This window comes from Mastigoproctus giganteus, chromosome 2, assembly GCF_048544385.1.
Source record: "Mastigoproctus giganteus isolate SK-2022 chromosome 2, ASM4854438v1, whole genome shotgun sequence".
Lineage (NCBI taxonomy): Eukaryota > Metazoa > Arthropoda > Arachnida > Uropygi > Thelyphonidae > Mastigoproctus > Mastigoproctus giganteus.
The window spans coordinates 44,091,142-44,107,036 of NC_143576.1; the positions used below are offsets into that span (position 1 = coordinate 44,091,142).

Below are 15,895 nucleotides of genomic sequence, written 5' to 3' on the forward strand. Positions count from 1 at the left end.
CGTCATTATTAGAAAGTTTAACTGCTTTCTATAAGAAGATGCATCCTGATTCTGCTACTCTGGCAGAGTTAGTGATTCCATCTGCGCTGATACTGTTTCTACATTATGAAAAATTTACACGATCCCAAGAGCCAAATCACAAATGAAGTTCTGATAGCCAAAAACTAACTGTACTCAACAACTGTGGTCAATAATGGTCAATAATGAACCATTACATGTGATATCAGTTACGTTTCAGTTCAGGTATCAGTTCATCGCGTTTCGAAATTTTTTTCCCATTAATCTTAGGGAATATCCTGGCTTTGAACACAGTAACGCATACCGCCAAGGAGAGGGCTAAGAAAATATCATTTCAAAAATGTGAATATTTAAGAGTTACCGCTTGTCTACAACGGATATTTCATGGTAAAACTCAACTTCACACAAAATCGTAAAACGAAACATGCGATTCGATCGCAAATTTCTGGAATGAACAAATTAAATAATAACTGACGCATGTTACATAAATAATACATACTTCATATCCTCCATTATTAAATCTTTATGATTTCTCATGTGTGTGTATGTATACGAGTAAATTTTTGAGATTTCGGCGAACCGATCTGACAATTGACAAAGTTGAAATTAGACTATTCATTATTTGGGGTAGGGGATTTTAGATCTGTATTTCAATAGATAGACTTAATCAAGATAATTTGTAATAAAAGAATACATAACTGCAACAGAAAAGAATGGCTTATCTGCTGTTATCTTTTACTAATAGTTTTAATTCTTGTTATAAATATAGAAACTATTTCAATCCAATTCTCTTTAGATTCAATGAGACCACAAAGAACCCTTGAGAGAACTGTTGCTCATTTTGTAAAATTAGCAAAGTGTAAATTAATTAATTGTTATTACTTTTGGAAATCGAATTGCCAAAAGTAATAATATCGAAAGGCAAAATGCCGTATCCAAAATATGTCAATAATCAAAACACGACTGCTCAAAATACGGACAGGTTACCATGCAACACATCGAAACGGCAACTGCAAAAAAGACAGACGCCTGAGAGCACAAAAACGTTCGAAATGCTGATCCCGTGAAAACACAAAAACGCCTAAAAGGGCGAAAGGAGTCGAAATTCCCGACACTTCAAAATGTCAACAAAGTTAAAAAGCCAGTTTATCAAAACGCCAACACTTCAAAATGCCAACGAAGTTAAAAAGCCAGTTGGTTAAAACGTAACTCCAAAATGCTAACTTAGTTAAAAACCCCTGGCCCAAATTCCAACTGATGAAATTATTAATAGCTCAAGATACCATACGTAACAAGGCGTGTTGACAGTAAAATAGTTTATTTTAAGCTGAACGATTCGTCCATGGTCTGTTTTGGTCTGTCTCAAATTATAGCTTATTATCGTATGGTGCCAGTGATGCTACTGTAGCACATCCCTGACAGCAGAGGGAAAAAAATGGACGAAAGGAAATCAGAAAGCTAAATTAAAAAATTACCTTGCACCAGGGTTTCACGTTCGTGATGATAAGCCAATGGATGAATCCTTAGCATAAGTGCAGAGAACATTCTGCAGAAAGGGAGACTGTGGCTTGTAATCACGTTGGAGACTTGATGTGTATCCTATCTATGCTATCTCGGCTCTTTGATAATTATAAAGATCAACCTTTAAGTTGTTGAACCATCTGAATTTGGGATGAACTTATATATAAAATTCAACAATGATTACGTTCCCACTAAAAAGGGATGGCGGATCTCTCTCTCTCTCTCTCTCTCTCTCTCTCTCTCTCTCTCTCTCTCTCTCTCTCTCTCTCTCTCTCTCTCTCTCTCTCTCTCTCAGGTCAGGTCAGGTAATCCCACAATGGCGGTTTCATATGTATTCGGGATGAGATATATTTTAACAATGTAGTGATAAGTTTTTCAATTGCAGTTATTCTAGGGTGAAATGAATCTCATCTGCTGTGGTTTGTCTTGACTGTTTCAAGGATAAATGATTTATAAAATTCATTTAAGGGTCAAATGCATTTATAAACGATATTACTGAGAGTTTAATTTGTTCAAGGATAGGATTAAATTTTATGGATTTTAAAATCCTTATAAAAGCTCCTCTGTTCATAAAAAACACAATAAAATGAAATAAAAAATTAGGAAGAGAGAGAAAAAGAGCAAAAAAATTTATTTTTATTTATTTATTATTATTATTTTTTTTTATGTAAACCCCAAACACGAGAGGTATTACAACCTATAGTACTTAGTACCGTGCTTGGGTTGAAAGTTGAAAAGACGAAAGAAGATATTTGTTGACATTGGACTTGAACTTCTGTAGACTGTAATTTTCAGGAAATGCGTATGAAGGAAGATTGTTCCAGAAAATGGCAGTTGAAGGAATAAATGAGGAAGATGAAAAGTTGGTTCTGTGGGTTTGAAGCTGGACAATAAATGGATGTTGGCTGGTGGCGGCACGTGTTCGGACTGTTCTGAGAGAGAGAGCGAGAATTATAGAAGCCAATTCAGAACAGTGCCGATGGAAGTATCTGTAAAAGAGGCATGCAGCAGAAACAGTACGTCTATGAGACAGCGAGTGGAGAGACTCTGTTAGAGATGAATCATTAATTAGCCTAACTGCCGTCTTCTGAATGGAATCAAGAATCCTGAGAGAGGTTTTGGGGGCACCACCACAGATGTGGGAACAATATTCCATGGCAGGCGGATTTGCGATTTATACAGAGTGAGCAGTTGTTTGGAAGAAAAATAATGCCGAGAGCGAAAGAGAAAACCAAGTTTTATATATAGAGGAAGCAATATTTGTAATGTGCTTGTGCCAAGAGAGATTACAAGTCAGGGTAATCCGCAAAAGAGATATATATTATTTTGCCTAGAAAATCGGAGTGTCACTAAAGATAAGCATAGGAGCAGAAGAATACGTTTTGCGATATATAAAACAAGACTGAGTTTTAGAAGGGTTGAAATCAACTAAGATGTCATTGCCCCACTGGAGAATTACCTGAAGATCGGCATTTAAGGAATTGGTAGCAGATTTTCGAGATGTTGAAGCTGATTGAGCAGGACAAGGTTTCTCAAAATGGAAAGTGGAATGCAATGTGCTATCATCGGAAAAACTATGGATATGATTTCCAGTCAATGGAAGAAGGTCATTAATATACAAGAGGAAAAGAGTGGGGGAAAGAACTGAATCTTGGGGGACACCGGCATTAGTGGAGAAGTCCGAAGACAGTGAGCCATCTACCATCACCCTCAGTGAGCCATCAGAGAGAAAACTGGATAACCAATTACTAAAAACAGTTGGCAAACCATAAGATGGAAGCTTGTTTAGAAGACCTTTATGCCAAACACGATCGAAAGCCTTTGAGATGTCAAGAGCAACTACTTGTGTTTTACAGAACCTTTCCATTTAATTAGTAAATGGGTAACATAAGCCAGAATATCACCAGTGAATCGACACTGACTGAATCCATACTGGCGATCATTGATCAGACGGAATGTTTCTAGGAAGTTTAAGAGTTGGCGGTTAATTGATTTCTCCATTACTTTAGAAAGAGTAGAAGTAATTGTAATGGGACGATAATCGGTTGGGAGCGATTTGTCACTCTTTTTAGGAACTGGCTGGATATGAGCAAATTTCCAAGCAGAAGGAAAAACACCTTTGGAATAAGAAAGTGAAAAAAGGCGGCAAAGAATAGGAGTAAGTTCAGAAGCACAGGTTTTGAGAACAAGTGGAGAAATACCATCGGGACCTGGAGCTTTCTAAGCATCAAGATTCGTCAAAATCCTTCTGGCATCCTTTTGACGAAAGACCACAGGAGGCATTGAATGCAGCGTGTTGAGAATGGTGGGAGGTGTTTTACCAAGATCATTAATACATGAGTTGGAAGAAAAATGGGATGCTCGCAGGTCAGCTTTACCCTTGGCTGAAGTGACAACAGAACCATCTGGTTTGGACAGAGGAGGGAGCAGAGATGGACAAAATTTGCGGCCAATAGCTTTGGCAAGACACCACAATGCTCGGCTACCATTAGGGCAAGAAGCAAGTTTTCTACTCTTAGCCTGTTCAAAATCTAGTTTGGACTGATTAATAACTGCTTTACAACTGTTGCAAGCTTTGGTGTAGGCAGAAAATGAAACTGAAGAATTAGAAACAAGCCAATTACGATATGCAACATTCTTCTCTTGAACAGCCTAAGCACATTTATTGGAAAACCAAGGTTCAGATAAAGGACGAGATTTTAAAGTGCAGTGTGGGATAAAGGATTCCATTCCTGCAAGAATAATTTCACTGACACGATCTGAGCAAACGCTGACATCAGACGTTTTGAAACAGTAATCCCACCAAGGAAAAGAAGAAACAAAGTCTCGCAGGTCATCCCATTTTGCATTCTTGTAATGCCAACAACACGAGGTTGGGAATAGCCATGAGATAAAGGTTCTATTGTTGAAGAGACAATCACCTAGTTGTGATCTGAAGTGCCTAAAGGACCTCTCACTTCGACCGTGTACTTAGAAGGGTTGTTTGTGAGAAAAAGATCAAGTGTATTGGCTGTATGATTAGGATTGTTCGGTATTCTTGTAGGTAAATGAACAATCTGTGAAACCATCGGCTTGAGTTATCAGTTAGAGATGCAATATCAGAAGTTCATGGAACTAACCATCTTCAAATATTTATGGACAACCTGTACACTTTGTAAGTCAATCTCCAAAAAACCAGAGAGAAATAAGTCATTAGTAATTGCAAAAGCCTCAGCATCTCGACCATCTGGGTTGGTGTGACTAGAAAACGGAAGCCAGCTGGAGTTGTGAACATTAAAATCGCTAAGGAAAATTACTTCACTGTTAGGAAAGTTGGACTGGAGAAAGTCAAGTTGCAAAGAGAGGAAGTCGAAGATCTCCAAATGATTAGTGGAGTTGGGAGAACGGTAGAGACAACAGATGAATTTGACACAATGAGGTAGAGAGATTTTAAGCCAGAGAAGATCAAAGAGAGGAGATTCCAAATTGCCAAGTCTCTGACAGGGAATATCAGAACGGACATATGCACAAGTACCACCTTTGAGGCGAAAGGAATCATACAGCAAATAATTTGGGCATCTGAGATGAGCAGTAGTTGAATCAACCGATAACTGAGATTCTGTAAGAAAAAGTACATGGGGTTTGGCAGACTGCAAGTGGAAATGGACATCGTTGAGATTAGAATCGAGACCACGTATATTTGTGAAATGAATTAGGAAGTTGGTTCATTATTGTTCGTATAATTTTTTGTCATGAAAACTTGAATTTATGCTTGCGATAACTTATGAAATTCGTCAAAGAACTTTCAATCTAAAATTTCGTTTAAATAATAACAGATACATTTTACATAAAAAAAAGCAACGGTTTAGTGCTGTAATTTGTTATAAGCTGTTGGTGTAAGGAAATTTTAAAACTTAGACGTTTGAAAGATGTAATGTTTTGACCTTTTTCGCATTTTTATCCTTTTAATGTTTTGTATTGGTCACATTTTGATCTTGTAAGCTACATACTCGTAGTTAATTCTTACTTAATCTAAATTACATATAGACCTTCCGTCACGAGAATGAACTAAAGGCCACTGCCATACACAATCTAAGAAGTAAGAGGGATTAGCGAAGTAGGAACAAGGGAAGTGTGCATACGGGTATTAAATTTGTCATATAAACTAACTGAAATGGGAATAGAATCAGTTCTATGCATTATTCGTTTTATTTATTTATTTTTGGCTGATGCTGTATAAGCTTGCTTTCTTGCATCATATGTCACTGCTAATGATTACATTTGTTTAAAATTAAAATGAACCTAAAAACCAAAGTTCATCCCTTTACTCCTGAAAGTAAACTTCGTCTGGTGCTGACCTTGAGTTCATACTCTTGACGGATAGTCCAAACGCGTATATTGAGGAATTTTTCAAAATATTATATTATTTTAAAACTGGAAAATAAATTACATTCAGACTAATGAAGATACGATGAACGGAACAATGCTTATGATATTAATCAATATACAGACGTATTCATGGACATATGAAAACATGAGTTTTCCATAATAGGAAAGAGAGAGAGAGAGAGATGCAATAATTCTTGATCCTGTCTCAAAGGAAATCAGGGTAAAAGTAAAATGTAACTACTGTATACATTTAAATTATGAATAATACTGAAATAATTAAATATACTTTTGTAATTTCCTTACTGCATTTTTAATCAACTGTAAGATTTAGCAGGAATTTATCGAAATAGTTCGAACCAAACTTTAAAAAGATGAAGGCGAAAAGACTTCCAGAAAGTTGTCGATATTTCAATGTTTAGTAACACCGCCCAAATATGTTTCCTGTGACTGAAAATCCCGTAGAGATATGAGAAGAATTTGAAGTTGCAGATTAGTAAGAGACACGTGTCAGACATCGGGGTTGCGTGCGCTAATAAAGTGCTGAGATACGTGAAGCGGATGGCTAACTTTCTCTTATGCTACTGCATCATATGCATATCGTTGAAGGAGTGCAGGTGAGCCAGCGCCAGCACGAAATAGTTAAAACCTTGATGAGTACCGACCACATGTGCACTTACACAATATTCGTGAAGCCCACACAGATCGTTGTTTTGACGATGTGTATATCGACAACTTTACGAACTATCTTCATCAGTGGATACGAAATGGTGTTTCTTGGGAGGTTCAACGATCGCCCTGAAAATGTACTTCGAAATTTTAACAGAAATGCAGAAATTCCAGTATCCTCTAAATTCAGAAACATTTTTCTGTGCAGGAAAATACTCGATTAATTCAATACTCAACATTGCATTCTTTAAACAGACGATCGAAAATCATTTGTACAGAATTTTAAAACAAGCTCTTCTATTGTACTAGAATTGATTTCATCCGATGTTTTGTTGTGTACAAAGCTTTATTAACCGTTTACATCGTTCAGTTATAAAACGGACCAGTTGGTTTCTGAAAAAAAAAGTGCCTTATATTTCATGGAGCAAATAGAGTATTGGCTGATTAAAGGAGCTAACTTCAGTGTGAACCTGGGCTATGAGTTACATACCTAATAGATTTCAATCAGATAAACAGAGAACCCGATCGCAGAATTCACATGATTTAAAGACAATACATTGACGCCACATAGCCTTAATGACTTCTGAGTGAGAGAGAGAGAGAGAAAGAAAGAGGGGGGGGGTAGTGTATAACAAGAATACTACAGTCATTTGCTGGAAAACAAAGAGCGAGAAGAAAAAGTTGTCATCTTACTCGGCGGCATGCTAATTCTTTGTTTCTTTTAGAATTTCCGAAAAAGGGCTAACACCATGTGACGTCACATATTGTCTATAAATTGCATGTATGCTATGGCCGGTTTATCTGTTCTTGAGGGATGACAACTGTGTAACCCTGTGACAAGACTAAATTTTAACTGAAACTCTGTCATTATGCCAAAAACATTTATAAAAGTACCATTCTAGACGAGTTTCGAACTCAGGCGTTTTATTCAAGGTGGAAGGACGGCGAGATCGCAGCCACCGTATTTACCGCTAAGAGCGACTGGAAATAAAATACATTTAATTAAATACAAGTGATCGCACCAGTGAGGAGGATATAGGCGTCATGATAGCCATATGGCTGGTATGACTCCCTATTCCCCTCACAAAACGTAAAGTAACAAAATATCCCCTCAAGAAACATTCAGGGTGCAAATAAGGAGTAAACTAATCCAGCCCTTTATCGCTCCTACAGCCCTTACTACTCCTCATACAGTGGAGTCATTGAAATTAAAACTTTATGTGTAAAAATTTATGAAAACTTTATGGATTCTAATGAGTAATATGCTTCGTTTCAATAAAATGGATCTTTTCTAGTTTTTTTCTATGAAATGTTTTGTAATGATTTCTTAAGGTGACTTATAATTTCAACAGGTACCTCCACAATTCTTATCACGACCTAGCCTTCCCCTAGAACAAGATGGCTTAACCAGCTCCAGATTGGATCTTAAATTTATGGTGGAGCCTATCCATTTCGGGAACGGAGTAATGAAATTGCGTTGTCTGTCATTTGTATCTCGAGCCTATTCTGTAAGTAGGACAGAAATCCTTGCAACGAACAAAGCCAAAGCTATTAATATTCAATCAGGTGAGGATATATTCCTATATTCCGGTGTGTGTGTGTGTGTGTGTGTGTGTGTGTGTGTGTGTGTGTGTGTGTGTGTGTGTGTGTGTGTGTGTGTGTGTGTGTGTGTCTTGCAACAGGTGCCCTTCTTGTAATAGTACACAGCATTTGTTAACTTAAAGCAGAAGAAACAGTGATACTCAACAGGTCTTCCACTTGTCTGGAGAGATCTACGCTTAATTCCGTAGAAAATTGGAGGATTTACCAATGAGTTATTTAAGAGATTTTGTAGACGTGTACGACATGAAATTCTCGTGAACACCCACACTTCCACATATACGAGTATACAGAACATCACCATCTTAGGCCATAGCCTAAGATGCTGATGTTCTGTTTTATACTTTTTTAGAGGCATAAACTGCTGTGCTGTAAAACCAACGTTCCCGATATAATATATTCTTCTTCTTTCAGTCACATAGTTCCCTGAGGAGCTGTCACTGATCCCATCCTTCCACCTAGTTTCAGGTCTTCCTTTAACAGCAGTTTTTGGAGTTGGTTTTGTTATGGTCTCTGTGGCATCAGATAATGTGGTGGTATGCCATTGCCTACCACATGGATGATTTTGAAAGGGGCCGGCTTTAATCATAGGAAGAGTCATCATGCATCCCAAGAGATGCTCTTGAAGAGGAAAGGTGACTACAACAGAGCCCCACTTAGTGTCCCCCATTATTTTTTTTTAATCTTCAGTGAGGTGGCTCATTATCCCTCTTCCTCTCTCAATCTCTAGCTAACAATGACCAATATATTAATGATTTTTGAAATTTCTTAAACATATTTTCATGTTGGTTTGTAGGCTTAGTCCCAATGAATAAATTTTAAATTATAGCCAGATAAAATGTTAAGTATTTATGCTATGCTGTAACATAGGCAAACAATCAGCTGACCGTTAGAACTAAGAGCGTTCTAACTGTCAAATAAACGCATATCTATAAGTAGTTGAATACTACCTGATATGTTGCAAAAACACTCAATTCCACAATAATTACAATGCAACTCGTTAACAAGGTGATCACTAAGAAAAATCAGATAAATCTTCTTAATATCACATTTTAGTACATATAAAACACTAACACTTTTTTAAATAAGGTTTAAAACTGCTGCTAACTGCAACATGTATGCTTGTGAGGTATTAATAATAACTACTACCAAGCTATATTATTATTTGCTCTAAAATCAGGATGTTAGAGCAAATATTAGGGGTGAATATATTGTTGATCTCATCATTACTAACGAATCAAATGGCATCACAGGTTTAAAGTAGGGAAACCATCGTCAGGACGTGATCATGCAATCGTTAGTTGGAATGAAGAAAGATGTTGCAGCAGTTAAAGGTAAAAGCACGGTTGTAATTTCAGAAGAGAGGACTTTGACAGATTAAAGCGCAGTATGGCATCTATAATTAATTGGGCGGATTGCATAGCGAGGGCAAATACGTTTGAATTATGGAATATCTTTAAAGCAAAAATCATAGATGCCATGAACTCATACATACCATTAAGAAATATTGCAGGAGGATGAGGATGCCGAAATGGGTAAATGCGCAGCTGGTCAGTCAAATCGGGCAGAAAAAGAGAGCATTGGACAGTTATAGAGCAATTGAAAGTACTGAAGCCTACAACAGCTACAAGTTGATTTGTGATGGTACCACAGATAAGGTCAGAGCGGCCAAGGCTGCGTATGACAAAGCACTGCATAAGAGAACAAAAAATGGGAACAAGGAATTTTTCATGTATGTGAATACAAGGAAGAAAAAAGGAATCAGATCGGATCCTTGTTCACTGGGCGTGAGAGAATCTTATACAATTCAGCTGATGTCGCAGATGAACTGAACAGGTACTTTCCATCTGTCTTGATTTGAGAAAGACCCTTCGTCCTGAGAAGAGGATATCAAAGTGAGGCTGAGTCATGAAATTAGTGATTTTAAAAATTACAGATGACTGTTTATTATAAGAACTTTCGAGCACAAAGGTTAGTAAGGCTCCTGGAGTTGATGGCATATACCCGGTAATTTTGAGGGAGGCCGCCAAGAAGTGTATTGAACAATTGAAGTTTATTATGAGAGCATCTTTGGACTCTTGGGAGATTCCTTTCGATTGGAAAAGTGCCAACGTATCGACAATACATAGATGCGATTCTAAGAGTGAATTTAGTAATTACAGAGGGTTAGTCTGACTTCATTGGTAGGGAAAATCTTAGAGGCAATGATTAGGAGTGCAATCCAGGAACATTTAGATAGATGTGGCAAGGACACAAAACATGGCTTTGTTAAGGGAAAATCATATTTAACTAACGTAGTAGGCTACTTTGACGCAATTACTTATGAGATGGATGTAGAACAATTTCAACAGTTTATTTGTATTTTAGCAAAGCATCTGACTCGGTACCTCATGAGAGGTTACTGTATAAGCTTGAACGGGTTAGGATTACTGGGTGGCTACAGGGCAGAAGGCAGAGGGCTATGATTAATGGATATTCTTCAGATTGGTGTAAAGTCAGGAGTGGGGTCCATCAAGGATCGGACCCCACTCCTTCTTGGATCACTGCCGTTCTTGGATCACTGCCGTTTTTTATTTTCATAAATGACATCGACGAAGGGATTGAAGTCGTGATGTCAAGTTTTGCAGACGACGTAGAGTCGTTAATGATCAGTATCAAGCAGCGCTCCTTGAGGATGATTTAAACAGACTCAAAGATGGTCGGAGAAGTGGCCGCTATGTTTTTATGCAGCAGAATGCAAGGTTTACACTTGGGGAATAGAAACCCCAAAGTAAATTATACACTTAGTGGGGTTGAATAAAAACAGTAGAGGAAGAAGGAGATCTGGGAGTTATAATGCGGGCTGATATGAAATTTTCTGAACAGTGTAAACAGGCAGCCAGGAAAGCCCATTGTGTCCTATCAATGAATTTTCGAACGTTTTTCGTAGAGCTAGTGAGATCATAATCCCACTGTATAACGCAATTGTAAGACCACATTTGGAATACTGTTTTCAAGTATAGAGACTTCATCTGAAATAAATCGGCGAAATACTTTAATCCAGGAAGAAGTCGGAGTCGCTTCTCCCACCCTTGTCATTCACAACAACTAGAAAGACTCATATAGACAACGTTTTCGTTAGTTCCTCAGTTTTAGGCCAAGCCGGGGTACTAGAAATTTTTTCAGTTACCATAAAGCTCACTATTTGAGATACTACACTAACGACCATTCGTGACTATGGACCCTTCATCCAGGCACTCAGGATGAAGGGTCCGTAGTCACGAATGGTCGTTAGTGTAGTATCTCAAATAGTGAGCTTTATGGTAACTGAAAAAATTTCTAGTACCCCGGCTTGGCCTAAAACTGAGGAACTAACGAAAACGTTGTCTATATGAGTCTTTCTAGTTGTTGTGAATGACAAGGGTGGGAGAAGCGACTCCGACTTCTTCCTGGATTAAAGTCTTGGGGGAGAAGCGACTGGCAGGTGAGGATCGTGCAAGACTCCGCGCAGGCGTCTCCCCACTACCGCCACCTCACCACCAAAAGAGAGGGGAGGACACGAAAATTATTCACATTTTCCTGTCTGGCGCCGCCATATTTAATTTTAAAAATATTTTCAATTTATATTTTAAACTACTCGTTGAGCTCTTTTCAACAGTGTATAATAAGCTATAGGTTGACAATGTTTTTTTGTCCACCCACTTTATGTCTCCCCCCCATTTCTCAGACAAAGTTTTGTCAACAACGATCAATATAGTGTTATGTTGGCCCACATGATGTACAAACCCATGCAAAATTTAAAGTCAATCGGTTGAGTGGTTCCAGAGATACAATGCTGTGACAGACGGATAACCGAGTGACATTATAAGGGTCCTTCGTTAGACTACGAACCCTAAAAAGACATTGAGCTTCTTCAGGATACAAAGACGGGAAACACGAATCAGCGAAAAGACGACCGTATGAAGAAAGACCCTGATTATGTTGGCTAGAGCTTGGCAACCAGCGAACTCAGTCAGAAGTGACCTGATTGAGGTTTATAAGGCTCTGAGAGAGAGAGTAGTAAATCGAAAGAAGGTGGAATTTTCATTATTGTAAAGAATTTCAGAATTAGGGGTGATAAATTCAAATTACAGGAGGTTTAGGTGAGATTGTAGGAAGTTTTCTTTTAGCCAGCGAGTTGTTGAAAACTGGAACGAGTTGCCCTCGCAAGTAGTTGACCCTGACAGTTTGAATAAATTCAAAGGTCAACTAGATTGTGAGGAGGGAGGTATATAATTTGCAGTTTCTAATCTACTTAATGTTTTTTGTTTTTGCCCGTGCAGCAAAAGACTGTGGTTTCCTTCCACTACATGGCGAATACTATTACTATAATCAAACAAATTACGTAATATGAAAGATAATGCCTAGATTCAACAATAATACGAAAGATAAAAAATTAGCAGACGACAGCTGATACTGAGGAAAGTACAACAGCGTATCCCCTGCAAGGGTGACGCAATGCAGCCGAAGTGAAGAAAAGACTCTACACACATACAAATGTCAACAAATATTAAAGAAGAGAAAAAGATGTCTGATGATCGTATAAGGTGCAGCCATAGTCGGTTCGACTTCTATGAGCAGGTCGTATTTCCAAGACCCGAAATATGACCATTTGAGATGCACAATTGATACCGGCCTGACGATTTAGTTACCTGACTCATTAAATTTTTATCTTGTACGATTGTTCTTCTTTTTTTTTTTTTTTTTTTTGTTTCTCGTCTATAATTTCGCCATTTTGACCCTCCAAGGAACCTATTTAATTTATTGAGTTCTTTTTTTTTTTTTTTGCATTAATATAAAAGAGAAAAACTGCTTATCATCGTTCTTAGCTCTCTGTGCCAGTGATTTCTCATACTCATCTTTTGCGTTTCGTGTCTGATCCTTAGGATTGTTACATATCTACTTTTATTTCTCATATGTGGCAATGCAATGCCGTAATCTGCAACTGTTCCATGCTTCCTTCTTTGTTGTATAAGATTTGCTAGTGCTCTTGTTATTCATTTTTTCATCCTCCTTAGAACATTCGTATCCAATGGGCTGAAATTACCATCCCAGTTGATTAAGCCTAAGAAGAAGACCCTTTAATTTCTTACCAATTTTCAAATGTTGTAGTTGCTACTTGCTAGTAGTACCTGCATTGTGGTTCGTAATAGCTGGATCCTTAGTGAGGACCAAGTTAAGGATACTCAGACCCCGTATACTTTCTTTAACATGTGGAAATAAGTAACAGTTGTCCAGGCGGTCGAAAAAGTGATCCTGCTAAGTGTAGCGCTTGACCACGAATTTCAATCAATAAGGGATAACTTAGACTCGCCCAAAATGAAACACCCACCCTTGCTTTTCTATTCAAGTTGTCTACAGAGATTTCTGTCTTATTCCCACATTAGTATTTAAATTTTTAGTCGATTTAAATCATTTTATATATGTTATTAATTAAAATAGTTAAGTCAAAACCCTTGTTTTAGCTAATATTGCTCAGTTAATACACAGAACACAAACTAAAGTTACACGTTTATTATTACATAAGGATCCTATCAGTAGTGTTTACTGATAATATGGGCAGCAGTAATACAGGGTGTTTCATAAAGGACGCAACCCTAAAAGGAAGAAGGTAGAATTTACGGGCAGGAAAATGTTATGTCAAGTTTGAAGTGTCGATGGCAGCATTGCACCCAAGGTTACCAGAAGTAAGCAGTTGAATGACCGTAACGTGCATTAGTCTCGATCAAGCATCCAGTCCGTTGTGTTGTGTCGACCATGTCGTTTTCCAAGAATGAGCTTGTGTTTATTGTGGAGCCTCACTTTGCGTATAAATCTTATAAACGTGTGCAAAACGAGTTTCAGATGAAATTTCCTCGGTCGTTTGTCCCCAACAAGTCAACAATATCGCGTATAATTGCGAAATTTCGTGAGACTGGGAGTGTGGAGGATAAAAAGAGCCCAGGTCGGCCATCACTGTTAACTGCGAACGTTCTGGAAGATCTGAATGAACGTTTAACCCGCTCACCAAGAAAATCGCCTAGGAAGTTATCTTCTCAAACCGGGCTGTCACCAACTACCGTTTTCAGGGCTACAAAGAAGTTAAAATTGCATGCTTACCGTATTGGTATAGTTCAGGAACTGAAAGAACCTGACCATGAAAAATGTGTACGGTACTGTCGTTGGTTTTGTTCTTTTTTTTTTTTTTTTTTGATTAAAATGGAATTGAGGTGGATCGTGTTTATTTTAGTGACGAGGCTTGGTTCCACTTGAATGGTTATGTGAATAGTCAGAACAGCCGAATATGGAGCAGTGAAAACCCACATGCCTATCACGAACAATCATTACATACCCTGAAAATTGATATTTGGTGTGCTATCTCGCGCCGTCGTGTTATAGGGCCTATATTTTTTGACAAAACTGTGGATGGAGAAGTTTATCGTGACATAATCCAACAGTTTATTGCATTGTTAGAGATGAATGAACGAGAATGTTGGTTTCAACAAGATGGTGCAACTTGCCATACAGCAAATGAAACGATGGCCATGTTACAGGAATTTTTCGGAGATCGCTTGATCTCAAAAACTTGTGGCCCCCAAGATCTCCAGATTTTTTTCTTTGGGGACAATTAGAAGGTGAAGTGTTTCACAACAATCCTCATACCCTTGACGAATATTGGCTAACATTAAAAAAGAGATTTCAAACATAACCGAGCAAACATTATGTAAGATGGCTGCAAATGTCATGAAAAGGGTACATCCAGGCGAGTGAAAACCATTTCCAACACTTGTTGTAAAAGTTGTGTAATTTCTTTCCGTTGTAAAGGTAAAAGTATGTGTAATTTATCTCCCTTTTGTGTGATTTTTTAAAAGTCCTATAATACGGTTGCGTCCTTTATGAAACACCCTGTATCAGCATAATGAAATGACGCATAATGCCTATGTTGAATGTTCGTTGGAAGTACTGGAGCTTATGGTCTTTCCTGTTGCAATAATTGGCTAATCTGTAACAGAACAGATTTCATGTTATTTGCTTTCTCTCTTACTTGCCTTTCTTCATCAGTTTCTCAATATATATATCATACTGATTACCTTTCCAGCTTTGAACAGAGATGGTCCCATCATTGCGGGAAATCGTCCTCGCTATCAAGCCGGGAGTGTGGTTAATGTCAATTGTACTGCGTCAAAAGCTCATCCTCCAGCAGAACTGAGGTGGTACATCAATGATAAAGAGGTAGGCTAACAGTAAATGTCTGCACGATTAAAGCATTCATAATTAAAATTCCATGCTTATATATCAATGACCAATCATAAATTTAACCAGTTTTAAATCTTTATTGTTTGCAGCTTTCTTTATTTGTTTAATATTTCGCAATGAAACTGATTACTTTCTAGATATTTTCCTGAATGCTTCTCGTTTAGAATTTTCTGTTGGTAACATTATCAGTTAGTCCCACTGCATAGAATTTGCACAGAACTCTCTAAGACCCCTGAAGTCATCCTTACGAAATCAAAAGCCTTTCCCTATACCCTTGAGAGTAGTTATGTCTTTAATTAAATTCCACATTAGTACACTGTGACTGCGGTCACCCATTGGGTCTTTTACCTGCAAATTCTTAATGCATGTGGAATCACTGCTGGTAACCAGATTAAGAGCATTGCTTCCTCCTGTCGCCTCTCTAACGTGCTGCTGTAGAAAACAGTCATCGAAGGAATCTGCAAAAGTG

At 37.9% G+C, this 15,895-nt stretch overlaps 1 protein-coding gene across 1 annotated transcript in view; it reads left to right on the forward strand.

The window, feature by feature from the left end:
• The window catches only part of LOC150089285 (uncharacterized), a 612,288-nt gene that overhangs the window by 545,587 nt on the left and 50,806 nt on the right, over nucleotides 1-15,895 (forward strand). Inside the window, exons 5-6 of the mRNA XM_090389933.1 lie at nucleotides 7,926-8,139; nucleotides 15,269-15,402. Of these exons, the coding sequence (XP_090246059.1) occupies nucleotides 7,926-8,139; nucleotides 15,269-15,402 (348 nt within the window). The remainder of the gene's footprint in view (nucleotides 1-7,925; nucleotides 8,140-15,268; nucleotides 15,403-15,895) is intronic.